We start from the raw sequence: 17,778 nt of genomic DNA, 5'->3' as shown, positions 1-17,778 counted from the left end.
GATGTGATATAGGCATGGATAGAGGTTCTAGTACCCTGTTGTGTCGCCTCTAGCTTGGATACGGGTGGACATGGAAGCTCTAGTACCCTGTTGTATCACCCCTAACTTAAATACAAGATGTGATATGGGTGGGCATGGAGGCTCTAGTACCCTGTTGGGTCGCCTCTAGCTTGGATACAAGATGTGATGCGGCGGGACATGGAAGCTCTAGTACCCTGTTGTACCACCCCTAGCTTAAATACAAGATGTGATACGGTGGGCATGGAGGCTCTAGTACCCTGTTGGGTCGCCTCTAACTTGGATACAAGATGTGATATGGGCATTGATCGAGGTTCTAGTACCCTCTAGTCGCCTCTAGCTTGGATATGGGTGGACATGGAGGCTCTAGCACCCTGTTGTACCACCCCTAGCTTGGATAAAAGATGTGAAACGGACAGGCATGGAGGCTCTGGTACCCTGTTGTACCACCACTAGCTTGGGTATAAGATGTGATAGGGGCAGGCATGGATGCTCTAGTACCCTGTTGGGCCACCTCTAGCTTAGATACAAGATGTAATACGGGCGGGCATGGAGGCCCTAGTACCCTGTTGTACCACTTTTAGCTTGAAAACAAGATGTGATATGGGTGGGCATAAAGGCTCTAGTACCCTGTTGGGCCACCTATAGCTTGGATGCAAGATGTGATACAGACAAGCATAGAGACTGTAGTACCCTGTTGGGCCACCTCTAGCTTGGATACAAGATGTAATACGAGCAGGCATGGAGACTCTAGTGCCCTGTTGTACTACCTTTAGCTTGAATTCAAGATGTGATATGGGCGGGCATGGAGGCTCTAGTACCCTGTTGGGCCGCCTCTGTCTTGGATACAAGATATGATATGGATGGGGCATGAAGGCTCTAGTATCCTGTTGCACCGCCTCTAGCTTGGATACAAGATGTAATATGGGCTGGCATGAAGGCTCTATTACCCTGTTGTACCGCTTGTAGCTTGGGTACAAGATGTGATACTGGCGGGCATGGAGGCATACAGGTTCTGTATAGTATCCTGTGGCATATCGGTCCATATTTGCAGTAACTGAGCCTCAAGATCATGCAAACTTGTAGGATGTGGAAATTGGTGTCTCAGATGGTCCCATACATGTTCTATTGGTGAATAAGCTGATGATTGGGAAGCCATGGAAGTGTGACAATGTTGTGGGGGCTTCCTGAGACCCCCTTGTGTGTGTGCAGCTGAGCATTATCCTGCTACCTCTTGGAAGCCACCATGAAAGGAACACATATGGCTGCAGGATGTCCTGAACATATCGCTGAGCTGTCATTGTCCCTCATACCACTATGAGGGGGTGACCGACTGTCGTACGTGATGGATCCCTAGACAATCACACCAGCAGGGGGCAGGATTGAGGCACTCGTTGGCTGTCATTTGCGCCCAAACCAAACTAGGATTTACAGCTAAAGACAACCTGGTTCCCCTCCGTAGCATCCAGTTTCATCGTTCATGACATCACTGCAAACAGAGGCAATGGTGGGTGTTACAGGCCGTACATGTAATGGGGGCCGTGAGACCAAATGTCCTTCATCCAAGCGTCTGGAAATGGTTCTAACAGACACAGGGCTGTTACGATGGCAAACAATAACAGTTGGAAGTGCTGGTGCTTGTCAGACGATCAGACACTCCTCTCTACTGGTGGTCTATAGGGAGCATCCTGAGCCAAGTCACCTTGTGTGCCCTCATCCACTGGTCCCAACCCCTCCTAACAGTCTGCTCAGATGCTCCTCTCTACTGGTGGTCTGTAGGGGGCATCCTGAGCCCGGTCACCTTGTGTGCCCCCACCCACTGGTCCCAACACCTCCTAACAGTCTGGTAAGACACTCCTCTCTACCAGTGGTCTGTAGGGGGCATCCTGAGCCCAGTCACCTTGTGTTTCCTCATCCACTGGTCCCAACACCTCCTAACAGTCTGGTCAGACGCTCCTCTCTACCAGTGGTCTGTAGCAGGCGTCCTGAGCCCGCTCAACTTGTGTGCCCCCATTCACTGGTCCCAACACCTCCTAACAGTCTGGTCAGACGCTCCTCTCTACCAGTGGTCTGTAGGGGGCGTCCTGAGCCCAGTCACCTTGTGTGCCCTCACACATCCACTGGTCCCAACACCTCCTAACAGTCTGGTCAGATGCTCCTCTCTACCGGTGGTCTGTAGGGGGCATCCTGAGCCCGGTCCTGGGGGTACCTTGTGTGCCCCCATCCGCTGGTATCAACACCACCTAACAGTCTGGTCAGTTGCTTCTCTCTACCGGTGGTCTGTAAGGGGTGTCCTGAGCCCGGTCACCTTGTGTGCCCCCATCCACTGGTTCCAACACCACCTAACAGTCTGGTCAGAACGGCCCGGTGGGGGACAATTCATCGATACGACCATCCAGCTTCTCACACTCCAATAATGCGCCCCTCTCAGACTCTGGTAACGGGGTGAAATCTCTTCTCTGTGTCGTAGAGGTGTTTAGTGGCCAACAAGCTCTACAAGCGGAAGAAGAGGTCACTACACCCAAGGAGCCTCCGAGAGCCTTTTACAGTCCAAGGGGGGAACCACAAGACCGTCCATCTAATCACAACTCTCATTGTCTGTATATCTGCCTGAGATGGAACTGCATTCCGGGTTCTGCAGCAAAACGACAACTGCTTCTGGGGTTGGAGGATAATTTTTGACAAGAGAGTATTCTGCAATAGGGTTACACAGACTGTCATCACTCATATCTGTCTTCCTGGCACACTCTCTGGCACCCCCTGAACCCCTAGTCTTCTTGGCACACTCTCTGGTGCCCCCTGACATCTCAGTCTTCCTGACACACTCTCTGGTGCCCCCTGACCCCACCAGCTTCCTAACACACTTTCTGGCGCCCCCAGTCTTCCTGGCACACTCTCTGGTGCCCCTTGACCCTCCAGTCTTCCTGGCACACTCTCTTGCGCCCCCAGTCTTCCTAGCACACTCTCTGGTGCCCCCTGACCTGCTAGCCTTCCTGATACACTCTTTGGTACCCCCTGACATCTCAGTCTTCCTGGCACACTCTCTGGTGCCCCCAGAATTCCCAGTCTTCCTGGCACACTCTATGCTGCCCTCTGACCCCCTAGTCTTCCTGGCACACTCTCTGGTGCCCCCAGAACACCTCAGTCTTCCTGGCACACTCTCTGGTGCCCCCTGACCTGCAGTCTTACTGGCACACTTTCTGGTGCCCCCAGAACCCCTGAGTCTTCCTCCCCAGTCTTCCTGGCACACTTTCAGGTGCCCCCAGAACCCCTGAGTCTTCCTGGCACACTCTATGGCGCTTCAGTCTTCCTGGCACACTCTCTGGTTCCCCCTGACCCCTCAGTTCTCATCCTCTCATCCAGCCTCATCACCTCGGATCCCTCCGCAGCCTCAGCACCTGAGTCCCGGCACGTCCGCCTCTGTAGCCGATGAGCCGCATCACCGCTGACGCGCTGCACCGCCGCTATATAAGTGTGTATCCCTCCGCTGGGTCTCCGAGCAGAGCAGAGAACAGCAGCAGCAGAGCAGCCAGCGGGATCAGGTGAGGAGCCGCACTGCCTGCTGGGGGCGCTAGTGGTGGCTGCAAGGAGTGCAGTATATAACGGGGGAGCCTCTCTCTATATAAATCACACCGTTATATATTAGATACATTGCAGCCCCTTGCTATATATTATAGTCTGATTGCATCGATTTGTCTCTTATTTTGCTGCAAATTCTTCTAATCCCTATAATCAGCAAGAATCTACAGTTTGCTGGGGGGGTGTGCAGGTATATGGCTCCAGGGTGCAGAGATATATATATATATATTAGCATGGGGGGTGCAGGTATATGGCTCTAGGGTGCAGAGATATATATATATATATATTAGCATGGGGGGTGCAGGTATATGGCTCTAGGGTGCAGATATATATATATATATATATATATATATATATATATATATTAGCATGGGGGGTGCAGGTATATGGCTCCAGGGTGCAGATATATATATATATATATATATAATATATATATATATATATTAGCATGGGGGGTGCAGGTATATGGCTCTAGGGTGCAGAGATATATATATATTAGCATGGGGGGTGCAGGTATATGGCTCTAGGGTGCAGAGATATATATATATTAGCATGGGGGGTGCAGGTATATGGCTCCAGGGTGCATATATATATATATATATATATATATATATATATATATATATATATATATATATATATATATATATATATATATATATATATTAGCATGGGGGGTGCAGGTATATGGCTCTAGGGTGCAGAGATATATATATATTAGCATGGGGGGTGCAGGTATATGGCTCTAGGGTGCAGAGATATATATATTTTAGCATAGGGGGTGCAGGTATATGGCTCTAGGGTACAGAGATATATATATTTTAGCATAGGGGGTGCAGGTATATGGCTCTAGGGTGCAGAGATATATATATTTTAGCATGGGGGGTGCAGGTATATGGCTCTAGGGTGCAGAAATATATGTATATAGAGCTAGCACTGCGGGGTATACGGCTCTAGGGTGCATATATCTATCTGACTGGGGGGTATATATGGCTATATAGTATGGCTTACTGATGGTGTGCAGGTATACGGCTCGTGCGCGTACATATATAATATATGCATGCTAGCACTGGTGGGTATATGGCTCTAGGGTGCGTGTAATATATATAATTTCTGACTGGGGGGTATATACGGCTATATAGTACGGTGCACTGGCGGGTGTGCAGGTATACAGCTCTAGGGTGCACTGGGGGGGATATAGATATTATATACTGTTTCCCCGGGGGTACAGCCGGGTCTTCTCCGTTCTTCCATGTTCAGCTGCCTGGGATCTATTATTACATGGACTTTTCTTATTAACTGTAAGTTGGGTGGGTTTTTGGAGTAGATGCTTGTGTGTCTATATCCACCAGTATGTAACAATATTACGGTGCACTTGTGGGGATATATACCCCTATATAGTAGGGTGTACTGGTGGGTATATAGCTATATGGTGCACTGGTGGGTATGTACGGTATATAGCTGTATACTCCACTGGTGGGTGTATATATAGCTATATAGTACGCTGCACTGGTGGTATACGGCTGCACTCTGCAGTTTTTCACCCCCCCTTGTCCAGTGTAGGATCTCCGCTGTCTCTCCCACCCCCCCCCCCTCCCCGTTCGCTCGCTGTATTTCGTCCTCTCGCCGTCGCCCGCGTTATTTATAGCCGAGGTTTCATCTGCTGAAGTGTCTGTGATACCAAGTAAGAAGTGGCATCTGGTTGGCACCGTGCCCGCCTGGTCCTCCGCTTCCCTGCAGTGAGTCAGCCCTTGGGCAGGGCGGCTGCGGAAAGGAATATTAGGAGCCCCCAACTTCTTATCTTGCACACGCTGTGACCCGCTGCCCCTCTTACCACCTGTTAGTGACCCGGGGCCGCCGCCATTCTCATCATTACCACCTACTGCATGATCGGTCACTGGCGGGACTGGCGTCATACTCACCATCCCGTCACCCACCGTGGGGCGACATCACATGACCTCTGGGGGGGGTGGCAATCCCCAAAAATATCCAGACTCTCCGCTTCCCTGCATGTGAAAAACAGAAAGCTTGCGGCGTCCGGTGAAGTGCGCTGCGGACTGCGCTATCTTCTCATTTAAAAGCAATGGAAAGAAAACAAGCGCGAAACCCTGAACCGCCAACGACCGCCGCGGGAGCCGCCTAATAATCACTAATCATGGAGGCCGAAGGATTCATCTGCCGCGTCCTGAACACGTGATCCGTGGCGGGTGGGTGTCCTGAACACGTGATCCGTGGCGGGTGGGCGTCCGTGAACGCAGACCCCTCCTGCTGCGCACGTTACATCATGTGACCTCTATCCGTCGGTATTGTAAGATAACTAATTACGTATCTCACATCCCATTATAGAGCGCCAAAGACGTCTGCCTCGTACCCAAATCTGCCGTGCCCCCCAACCCCCTTCCCCCCCCCATCTTGAGGGAATAAGGGATATTAATAATTAAACATTACGTCATAAGTGATTTGTTTTGACGAGCCGCCATCCATTCCCGGAGATCTCTGTAGCCACGGAAACGCTAAGTAGTCCCTGGAGGACGAGCGTCCTTCTCTGACTGCGACCTTCCTGCGAGCTAACTTGTTTCCATGGCGTCATGCAATATCGTATAAACCGCTGTAGTATCGCCATAAGGGCGCGTTGACACATCGCGGAAACGCTGCGGACAGTGGAAACTATTACAGCGACTCCGGCGTATGTGCGGTACGTGGACGTCGCCGTGCGGCCCTTTATACACGTGTCCGCTCTCAGCGGGATGTAACGAGCACCAACTGACAGAGCGTGCCGACCGGCACCGACTAACGCTGGTAGTAACCGTAGGCCGGCTCCCTCTTCGTACGCGGCGACACACGGGCACTTTTATGTTTGCTAAAAAGAAGAAAAACGAGCGGCTGACGAGCGTTCATTAATCATCAGGTGATTGTTGCGCCTTTCTCACGGCCACATAAAATGTCCCTCGCTTCCCGCAGTACGGCGGGGCTACATTGCTGTATCAGAAGATCGAGGCCGACACATAATGGATTGGCGCGGTGATGTTGTGACTCCAGGTTTCCGGTAATAATTCATGGTGTTCGGACATCTTGCGGTCTGCTGGTTGTGGCGGTGTGACCGTTACCTTCTGAGATCGTTAGTTGTGTGATCTGTGTCACGGCCAAAGTCTCCATGCAGCCCAGCGTGAAGGTGCGTTCACACGGGCGAGTTTCTCACGTTGCGGGACGCACAAATCACGCATTGAAATATACGACCGTGTTTTCAGCGGTCTCCTTACATGCGACTTCTCTCTCGCCTCCTGTTCTTCTAGTTCGAGATTCCAGGAATCTCATCCATTGTTTCCAAGGGTGAGAGAAAAATATTGCGTTGTGCTCCTAGTGACATCACACCTTTACAAGCGCAATATCCGTCCAAGTCTCCCGGACTGATATGGCGCTCGCCTTTGTGAATGCACCTTATCGCGGCGTATACGCTAAACGCACGTTTTGAACATGATCTGAACAGAGACTGAGGGTTCGCGTACACGTGCGGCTCACTGCAGATGATGAGTGCGGATCAATGAGATCGGCGCTCGCTATACCGGCCTTCACGCGGCTCCGTTCAGGCAGTTGAGGGGTAAATGGCTGTTCGTCCTCCTTAGACTCACTGTGGGCAGCACGTCCGCCATTGATACCAGGAACTACGCTGCCGACAATGTTTGACATGTGAAAGTGCGCGCTCGTTCATCAGCTGACCGCCTGCACAACCTGACGATCCTACGACTATGCTTGCCTGGTCGCCGGCCGTGTAAGGTGCTCTGCGGTGATTCCTCTTCTCTCGGTGTTGAGACGCCGGCTCGTGGCTGACCGCCACCTCGGATGTCCCCGACTCTTGTCCTAGAGAGCGGGTGAACTTTCTGCCCTCAAAGACCGAATGCAGCCACAATGTGGCGCCTGTTCGTCGGCTGGAAGAGCAAGTGAGGCCAAGTTTAGTGCCGACCGCTGGAACGCTCACCGGGGCGGCGGGCTAATATTTTCTTAGAGTATACACTTATGTGCTTCAGCAGCCGCGCCCTTTGTCAGCGGTTGTTTGCTGCAGGCAATTACACAAATAATTTACACCAAATTTGGCGCAAAAACACAGGTCAAAGGTCACATTATATGATCAGCGGAGCAAACAGTCCCATTATGGCGTCTGTTAATCTCGTGCAGGGGAGATTAGAGTGCGGGCCGCGCTGTCTGGACCGATATGCATTTCTATTTCCTGTTTTTCTGGTCATGTGACAGAATGGAAAACAAAACTGCTGATGTGAATGAGTTAAAATCTGAGGCTTAAAGGGATCCCGTACGATCCCTGATAAACCTTTAACAGCCGCTAATGAGATCTTATCAGATTACAGGGCCTCCTGGGCGGGCGGGGCGCCACTATCTGCTTTTGAAGTTTTCCCACAAAAATAAGTTGTATTTTTCACAGCGGGCCGTCCTTGTTCTTGGTAGGCAGGATACTGACTTCTCTTCCCACACGGACGCCATAACAAACCCTCCGCGCCCGCGGCCCTAAGTGCTAAGGAATATTGCAGGAAACTTCAAAAACAGATTGTAGAGGTATGAGGGGCACGAATTAGGGAATGGCGCCATCGTGGGGCATGGATTACAGAACCAAATAAGGATAAGGAAATCTCCATAGCGCTGTTAAAGCTTTTTCAGGGATGACAGGTTCCCTTTAAGGACACGTAGCAGAGCTGAGTTTGTCATCCGATATTGTAATGTTTGTTTTGACATTGCTGAAGGCTCAATAACAAATTTGGCTCTGCTACACGCACACATCTGCAGCTATCAGTGACCCTCCATCATCCGGCGTCACTTATTTGGCGTCGGCCGTCTATGGGGTGGTCGGCTTTGGTCATAGCAAAAGAACAGGTTCCTACTGGGAATTAGACTGACACCCAATTTTTCTACAACCCTGTATGGCAACTATGCCTGGCTATACTGCAACCTCCACCGCTGTGGACAATCAGGTGGACCTGCTGCTCAGGAGTCGGGGACAGCTGGGTGACAACCACTTTGTCACCCAGCTTTCCTAGAGGAACGGCGGATCAACGTTCTTAAGGTGGAATTGCGGTGTGAGAATCCTCCCTGCTTGCAGCGCAGCCCAGACCTCCTTATCAGAGCAGAACTGTTGACATAAGGGTCACATGACGGGCTGCGCGGTTACATTTTTTGTCGGTGTTTTTGACTCCTGTTCGCGCCTCTTCTATATACTCACCTGTTAATGTACAACGTGTGGCGCCCTTTATCCCCGTCCTAAATCCGCCTTGTGCTTGTTTGGGCAGAACAAGATGGCGAGTACCAAGGAGAAGCTGATCCACAATGTGGTGTCCGAGCCATCCGTCTCCCAGAATAAGGTCACCATCGTCGGCGTTGGCGCAGTGGGCATGGCCTGTGCCATCAGCGTCCTGCAGAAGGTGAGGCGGGTCTGACCACGTACCTGGGGGGGCCTTCTGTATGACCCCGGGTCATCTTCATCCCCCTTCTATGTCCCCTCTTCAGGATCTGGCCGACGAGCTCGCCCTGGTTGATGTGATTGAAGATAAACTGAAGGGTGAAATGATGGATTTACAACATGGCGGCCTCTTCCTGCGGACTCCTAAGATTGTGTCTGGGAAAGGTAAGTGCCCCAGCGGGTCAGTCACCAGTGGATATGGAAGTCTATAGACAGCCCTGTCCATTAACAAACCAGAAACTGATCGCTGTGCCAGGGAGCACCAATGTGTCGCCACTACGTGGGTGGTAGCCTGCGGGTACCAAGTGTGAGGCTAAAGTTGGAAATAGTTCATCAGCCATGTGATCGGGACCATTTCATGCCTCCATCTACCCTAAAGGTCCTGTGCCGACTTCTACAAGCCCTCCAAGAATGCGGGGTCCGAGGTGGTCAGCTGATCACTGGGGGTCCTGTTAAGACACCCCCAGGAACTGACTGGTTGTGCTGGAAGAGGGCGTGAGAAAGCTGGTGTAAATACTTGGTGAATCGGTCCCAAAGTATATTTGCCAGTTTCTGCTCTTCGCATTGTACAGTGACTCGAAGCCACTAACGCATGGGGGAGTGTCTAGCGGTATACGGACCGTGATGCCCGGTAAGGCTTCAGCCACAATAAGGGGACTCTTCATTGTCTAGTGGGCAGCTGGCTGTTTTCCAGACTCTACTAATGGATAAGCTGCCATGACAGGTAACAGAATGACTTCTATGACTTCTATGTGGTTGTTGTTGCAGATTACAGCGTCACAGCCAATTCTAAGCTGGTGGTGGTCACAGCCGGAGCCCGTCAGCAGGAAGGAGAGAGCCGTCTGAACCTGGTGCAGCGAAACGTCAACATCTTCAAATTTATCATTCCCAATATTGTAAAGTACAGCCCGAACTGCATCCTGCTGGTCGTCTCCAACCCCGGTGAGTCCTGCTGCAGTGATGGGCGCCCCGGGGTGTAGGCTGAGGTCGGTGGGGATCAAGCTGGGTGTCTGCTAGCATTGATCCTGGATTTGTAGCAAGAGCTCAGTAGATCTAGTGCCCAGGTGATCCCACAAGATCTGTTTGGCGTGGACCTGCTGCTTGTGGTGTTTTAGACTGGGGCTTTACATAAATTATAATTGTGACAACTTCAGTTGTTTCCAGAGGAGGACAATCTGTACCAACTTGCTGACAACTGTCTGTACCTTACTAACATGCATGTTCAGCCATTCTAGTGTGTATTACTTCAGTGGGGATAAGCGAGTGCCCCTGGTGCTGCTTATCTCTTGAGGAAACTGCCTTTCCTCTTCTTGACTTTCCCATATGGCTCTCAGGTTCCATAATTATGATTGATTGGGATCTAGTGACAAAACTTGGAGACTAACTCTTCCTACCTGGTCATGCTCAGTTGTTGTAGTCTTGGCTCAGGCTTACAACCTTACAAGTTTAACCTGATCCCCGTTTGGGTAGTGGTGGAGGGGTTACTAACGGTTGGAATGGGGCTACTGCTTGACTTTCAAACAAGACCAAAACTGTAGCAGTAGCCCCGTTCTAGCTGGAGATACAGCAGTTGAAAGTGGGAGCTGCATGCACTAAACTTAGAGCCATCAGTTCAGACTGTGCAGAGCAGTGGGGGAGGAGCAGGGAACGAGGATTTGTCATCCCGACGTATACACACAGCCGGTGGTGAGCTGGGCCCAAGATTCTCATGTGCAACTTGTATCGCACAGCGTGTTACATGGCCCGTTCTTGTACAAACTCACACAAGCGTAGGACATGCAGCTATTACCTTTTTTTTTTTTTGTCCAAACTAAGTGTAAAAACCAGTGTATCTCGGTTGGCCAGAAGTTGCACAGGAATATCACCCGTGTACATAAGCCCTAAGGCTGCAGATAACCCTGGAAGGTGGGGAAGGACATAGACTTTTAACCACGTTATCACCTCCCCACCATGTGATGGCCACATATTGGGGTTGGTGCTCAGCTCTTGCTCATCTCAAGCAGCAAGAGCTGAGCACCATCTTGCTCTTTATTGACCCTACAAGTCTGTTCAACCCCTCAGCTGCTGCAGTCAAAGCTGAATGCGGCACCTAAGTGGTTTTATGAAGGGGGGGGGGGGGGGGGGAGAGAAAGGAATAAAAGGTAATCAAAGTCCCGCGTTCCTCAGTCGTACCACTCGAGACTATAAGTTGTCTGAGCCGTCACACAGCTGAGTAAGTGGGAAAGTAGAAATGTCCTGAAACGTGGCGACACAGAAACCTCCCCGGGTGAAAAGTGCAAAAGTTATACAACCTAAAGTCTATAAATGTGATGTAACAAGCCGCAGAGTACAGTGTTACGTAGGGCTCCACACTTGCGTTTTTTTTTACGCGGATGTCATTGGGACTTCTAATGTTATAAACACGTCATACGTTGGCGCTTTGTGATTTTTGCACGATGCGTTAACATTAGAAAGTCCCATTGACAATCACGTGAAAAACCGTGTGTGGGAGCCTTTATACTCGTTCATCCCCAAAACGAGGCCAGAAGTGCAGGGTTTTTCTTGTGGCCATGAGGATCACTGCAGTCCGCCTCTCCCAAGCCTGAATGGCTGATAACAGGGAGCAGTAGACTGCATTTTACACTACAACTAGACGGCTGTAGACTTGGGGTCTTTTAACTGTTCTGTTTTCTTCCCCAGTTGATGTCTTGACCTACGTAGCCTGGAAGATCAGCGGCTTCCCCAAACACCGCGTCATCGGCAGCGGCTGCAACCTGGACTCTGCTCGCTTCCGCTACCTCATGGGGGAGAAGTTGGGCATTCACCCCCTGAGCTGTCACGGCTGGGTCATCGGTGAACACGGAGACTCTAGTGGTGAGTGCGCGCTCCAGACGAAGCCGTGTAACCGGAGACGCGTTCTATATTTACCTCCTTGGAAAGGTCATGATGGTAACACAAGAAGGTCAGAGGATGCGGCCTTCACCCCGAGAGCCCGGAAAGGTCACCGCGCACATTACTGCGGCGCTGAATGTCAGGTGGCAGCGCTGGGCCGCGCAGCTCTGCTATATGCAGGGAATTCCTGAAACACTTTATTTTCGTCCTTTAATTTTATTACTTAGATTAGACTTTAAATCTTTTTTTTTTTTTCCTCCATCACTTGTATACTGCAATACTAACGTATTGCAGTATTTCGGTGTATAGAAATTCTGATGCTGCCTAGACAGGGCTTGATGGGCATCTATGTGTGACAGTCCTGGGAGCCTTCAGTAGGCTCAGGACTGCAGTGCTAGCCCATTGGCACCCTAAATTGTGCTGCAGGGGGTGCAGATGGTGTGCAGGAGAGGCTCACCCTCCCATTGACTGTTTTGACCTTGGTACCTAAATAGTTAACTGTTGCGATGAAGATAACTCTGAACACAGCAGTTGGCGGCTGCCAGAATCAGTTGATAGCCGCAGGGTATGGAGTGGACTCTGATCCCAACCTGCTGCATGACTCTGCAGGACCTTTATAGTTCGGTCATGAAGTGGTTAATCTGATGGTAGATTATATTGGCCGCTCGTTACGGTCCTCATTGGTTCTCTTCTCACTCTTCTCCTTCCATTCTTATGATGCTCTTCTATACAGAAAGTTGTAGCACTATATACGTGGGGAGAAACGCCATTCAGGATCCCAGGAAAGCTGGGTGCTGTCGCTGATCACTCGTCTCCTTGCTCTTGCAGTGCCCGTCTGGAGTGGGGTGAATGTGGCTGGTGTCTCCCTGAAGTCCCTGAACCCGGATATGGGAGCCGACAACGATAAAGAGAACTGGAAGGAGGTTCACAAACAAGTGGTTGACAGGTGAAGACTGTAGAGCTACACTATATATGGTATATACCAGCGCTCGGAGCCTGCGGTGGGACTACAGCTCCCAGCATGCCAGGTCATGCCTGCAGCTGTAGTTGTACCCCAGGTTGCAGACCGCTGCCGTGTAAGGACCTGTTCAGACTAGTGTATTTTTGGTCCATGTATTCCACTGACTGCACACGGACCTGTTGCAGCCCATACACGTGAGGGACTTCGCCGCCCCAGATCGGGGGTCAATGTGAAAAAAGTTGCTGCGTGTCTTATTTTCTGTCTTCATGGACTGGAAGAAGACATTGAAGGTTCGCTGTCTGAGTGTTGCACCTGAATGTCACACACTGAACCCGCACACGCCCTTGTGAATAAGCCCTAACTGTACATGAGACAGAATAGCATTCAACTCCTGTCCGTGCCGGAACTCTCCTTTCCAAATATTGAGCAACTCTCTTCTCTACTATTAGAAAGAAACAAATCTGCAAGTTGAAAACCATCAGCAAGTTGCTGTTGATGGATCTCATGGCTTCTGCAAAATTGTAAGACTGCCTCTGTAGCCATCTGTTAGCGTTAGCAGCCGGCTTCTCAATGTAGTCTTATAGATGTGCAGAACTTGCTGATGGTTTCCAGCAGATTTTTTTTTTCTCTATCCTAGTAGCAGAGAAGTGAGTAGTTCCGCATTCTGAAATTTAAAGCCAAGGCAAGGGGCCAAAGTTTTGCAAAGTCCATAATTAGATGCGTCGCCTGCAGCTAGTTGGACATTTCCACGGCATACTTTCAGTTCTTTCTCTCTTCACAGTGTAAAAAAGGCAAAAAGTCTCCATTTGCTGTCAGAAAACCATCAACAGGCTGCTGACGGATTTTATATACTGTTAGTCTGGGTGGTTCATAAACGTGCACTTAAGGTGACGCTCCACCTGGTCTAGATTAGCCTGGTTCACATGATTTACACTCATTTTGATTGTTAATCACATGATCTCTGATACATAATGGAGAATGTTACTTACACAATGTAACGGCATTTTCTTGTAGTGCTTATGAGGTGATTAAGCTGAAGGGATACACGTCCTGGGCCATCGGCCTCTCTGTTGCAGATCTAGCTGAAACTACTCTAAAGAACCTCAGACGTGTTCATCCTGTTTCCACAATGGTGAAGGTACGTGACACCGCAGCTGGAGTGTAGGCCCCCCCTATGTAGAAGAATATACTACTAGAATACTGCCCCCTATGTACAAGAATATACTACTAGAATACTGCCCGCTATGTACAAGAATATAACTACTATAATACTGCTCCTATGTACAAGAATATAACTACTATAATACTGCCTCCTATGTACAAGAATATAACTACTATAATACTGCCCCCTATGTACAAGAATATAACTACTATAATACTACCGCCTATGTACAAGAATATAACTACTATAATACTGCCCCCTATGTACAAGAATATAACTACTATAATACTGCCCCTATGTAGAAGAATATACTACTAGAATACTGCCCCCTATGTACAAGAATATACTACTAGAATACTGCCCGCTATGTACAAGAATATAACTACTATAATACTGCTCCTATGTACAAGAATATAACTACTATAATACTGCCCCATGTACAAGACTATAACTACTATAATACTACCCCCCATGTACAAGACTATAACTACTATAATACTGCCTCCCTATGTACAAGAATATAACTATTATACTGCCCCCTATGTACAAGAATATAACTACTATTATACTGCCCCCTATGTACAAGAATATAACTACTATAATACTGCCTCCTATGTACAAGAATATAACTACTATAATACCGCCCCCTATGTACAAGACTATAACTACTATAATACTGCCCCCTATGTACAAGAATATAACTACTATAATACTGCCTCCTATGTACAAGAATATAACTACTATAATACCGCCCCCTATGTACAAGACTATAACTACTATAATACTGCCCCCTATGTACAAGAATATAACTACTATAATACCGCCCCCTATGTACAAGAATATAACTACTATAATACTGCCTCCTATGTACAAGAATATAACTACTATAATACTGCTCCCTATGTACAAGAATATAACTACTATAATACTGCCTCCTATGTACAAGAATATAACTACTATAATACTGCCCCCTATGTACAAGAATATAACTACTATAATACTGCCCCTATGTGCAAGAATATAACTACTATAATACTGCCCCCCTATGTACAAGAATATAACTACTATAATACAGCCCCCTATGTACAAGAATATAACTACTATAATACTGCCCCCTATGTACAAAAATATAACTACTATAATACTGCCTCCTATGTACAAGAATATAACTACTATAATACTGCTCCCTATGTACAAGAATATAACTACTATTATACTGCCCCCTATGTACAAGAATATAACTACTATTATACTGCCCCCTATGTACAAGAATATAACTACTATAATACTGCCCCCTATGTACAAAAATATAACTACTATAATACTGCTCCCTATGTACAAGGATATAACTACTATAATACTGCCCCCTATGTACAAGAATATAACTACTATAATACCGCCTCCTATGTACAAGAATATAACTACTATAATACTGCCCCCTATGTACAAGGATATAACTACTATAATACTGCTCCCTATGTACAAGAATATAACTACTATAATACTGCTCCCTATGTACAAGGATATAACTACTATAATACTGCCCCCTATGTACAAGAATATAACTACTATAATACTGCCCCTATGTACAAGGCTATAACTACTATAATACTGCTCCTATGTACAAGAATATAACTACTATAATACAGCACCCTATGTACAAGAATATAACTACTATAATACTGCCCTCTATGTACAAGAATATAACTACTATAATACTGCTCCTATGTACAAGAATATAACTACTATAATACTGCCCCCTATGTACAAGACTATAACTACTATAATACTGCCCCCTATGTACAAGAATATAACTACTATACTACTGCCCCCTATGTACAAGAATATAACTACTATAATACTGCCCCCTATGTACAAGGATATAACTACTATAATACTGCTCCTATGTACAAGAATATAACTACTATAATACTGCCCCCTATGTACAAGAATATAACTACTATAATACTGCCCCCCTATGTGCAGGATGCTCAGTGTCTCCTCTCCCGCAGGGTATGTACGGTGTGAAGGAGGACGTCTTCCTCAGCATCCCCTCCGTTCTGGGTAATCACGGTATTACGGATGTGGTGAATATGACCCTGAAGGCGGACGAGGAGGAGCGGCTCAGGAAGAGCGCGGACACTCTGTGGTCCATCCAGAAGGAGCTGCAGTTTTAGGCTGTTGTCTTCTGTGTTTGTCTTTGTCTCCTTCCGTTGCTCTTCTGTGTTGTAATCATCTGTATTTGTGTCATGGCCGCCCGCTACCCGCAGCGTCATACTGCGCCGCGTGGGATTAAGGTGGTGCTTGGCGGCAAAAAGGGTCAAATTAACTGGGATTAACAAATCGCTGTCTGAAATTCACGTTTCTGTCCGTTCCTAGCAGCGCCCGGCGCTGGGGGTCACTACTTGGCATGAAGGCGACTTTGCTGCACTGAAAAGGGCCCTCCACCAAATATTTTTTTTTAAAAACCCTGATTACTGGCACCAGTGGGGGGCGCTCTCTCCTCCTCTGAGCTGCTGTAATTGGAAGCGGTGAATGAGTTGTAAATCTGGTTGCTATGGACTCTGCCATAGCAACAAGTCAGTGTAGTTGTCATGTAGCAACCAGGCTGCCTCTGGTGCAACGCCTTTCTGATTAGCTGGTGCGCACTGTGCGTTGGTAGGTTAAGGGTCTCGCTCACAGGGGCTTCTGGGGGCTGCGTGTTATGCACATAATTCGCAGCTCACTGATCTACATCGGACCGTTCGGACTGGCATAGGTTCTTCATGTGCGCAAAACGCAGCCTGTTGTAGGCTGGGGGGTTATAGTATGCAGTAAATGCTCCTGTGACCAATATGCCCGTGTGAATGTGACCGATACGCCCTTTGACTACAGGCTCCTCTGATTGGTCAGTCCTAGTCATGTGAGCAGCACTGGCCAATCAGAACAAAGTAACGTTTGACTACCGATATATCAGGTAGTTAGAGGAGTGTTGCCGCCATCTTGCTTTGTGTGGGATTAGAGCATCGATTTACCGATACTCTGGGGAAGAGTAAGTTAGACAGCCCGTTCCCTTCTTGCGTAAATACACGTATCCTGCGCATTCGCCTTATCTGCTCGCTCTGACTCACTTCAATGGTCAGTTGTGGAGCGTAATACCAAAAATCATGTAAGAAGAATCGCACCTGTAAGACTCCATTGATTTGGGTTCTGTTGACGGTGTGAATGAGCCTCTCAGGTTGGGGGAGGGGAACGCCTTTTAGTGGGACTCTCGGACAGATCATGGATTCGCCACACGGACTATTAATGGGACTGTTGTACTTACCTTCCCTCCAGTCATTGGCTGCTGGCCGTCGGCAGAGCGTGCGCCGGTGTCGGTGGCTGGAGGGTCGTCTTACAAGGCAGATATACGGTTTTACCGTCACACGTATGTTGCCGCCATCGCTGAGCCTCTATCGAGTATTCGCGTGTATCGCTGTCTCGTATGTTGTCTTCACCTCCCTGCAAGGAACGTTCCCAGTGTTTACAGCTGAAGATCTGCCGACTGAACGGCAACACTAATTTGGCGCCAATAATAAAAAGTACCTTTAAAAATGTCAGCGGTTTTGTCTTTTTTTTTTTTTTTCTTATTTTGAAGTGACCCCAATATCATGTGTATAAGAATGCCGCACTGCGCCATGTTGTTTTAAAGGGCCAGTAACATCAGTGGCTGTAGATCGTGATGGTTCCAGTCAGACAGCAAGC

At 48.4% G+C, this 17,778-nt stretch overlaps 1 protein-coding gene across 1 annotated transcript; it reads left to right on the top strand.

The window, feature by feature from the left end:
- The first annotated feature begins 3,416 nt into the window (after nt 1–3,416).
- On the top strand, nt 3,417–17,633 carry LOC136582511 (L-lactate dehydrogenase A chain). The gene is made up of 8 exons (XM_066583626.1): nt 3,417–3,560; nt 8,892–9,023; nt 9,109–9,226; nt 9,830–10,003; nt 11,741–11,914; nt 12,761–12,878; nt 13,908–14,031; nt 16,068–17,633. Exons 2-8 carry the CDS (start codon nt 8,898–8,900, stop codon nt 16,230–16,232), a joined length of 999 nt encoding a protein of 332 aa, XP_066439723.1. The 5' UTR covers nt 3,417–3,560; nt 8,892–8,897; the 3' UTR covers nt 16,233–17,633.
- The last annotated feature ends 145 nt before the right edge of the window (nt 17,634–17,778 follow it).

The sequence above is a fragment of the Eleutherodactylus coqui genome, chromosome 11 (genome assembly GCF_035609145.1).
Source record: "Eleutherodactylus coqui strain aEleCoq1 chromosome 11, aEleCoq1.hap1, whole genome shotgun sequence".
Lineage (NCBI taxonomy): Eukaryota > Metazoa > Chordata > Amphibia > Anura > Eleutherodactylidae > Eleutherodactylus > Eleutherodactylus coqui.
This window is presented reverse-complemented; position numbering and strand designations above follow the sequence as displayed.

Bases quoted from the DNA above. Each gene is read 5' to 3' on its own strand.
- LOC136582511 (XM_066583626.1), top strand. From the start codon at position 8,898: ATGGCGAGTACCAAGGAGAAGCTGATCCACAATGTGGTGTCCGAGCCA. The intron at 11,915-12,760 runs GTGAGTGCGCGC...TTGCTCTTGCAG, and splicing joins TGAACACGGAGACTCTAGTG to TGCCCGTCTGGAGTGGGGTG. The intron at 14,032-16,067 runs GTACGTGACACC...CCTCTCCCGCAG, and splicing joins CTGTTTCCACAATGGTGAAG to GGTATGTACGGTGTGAAGGA.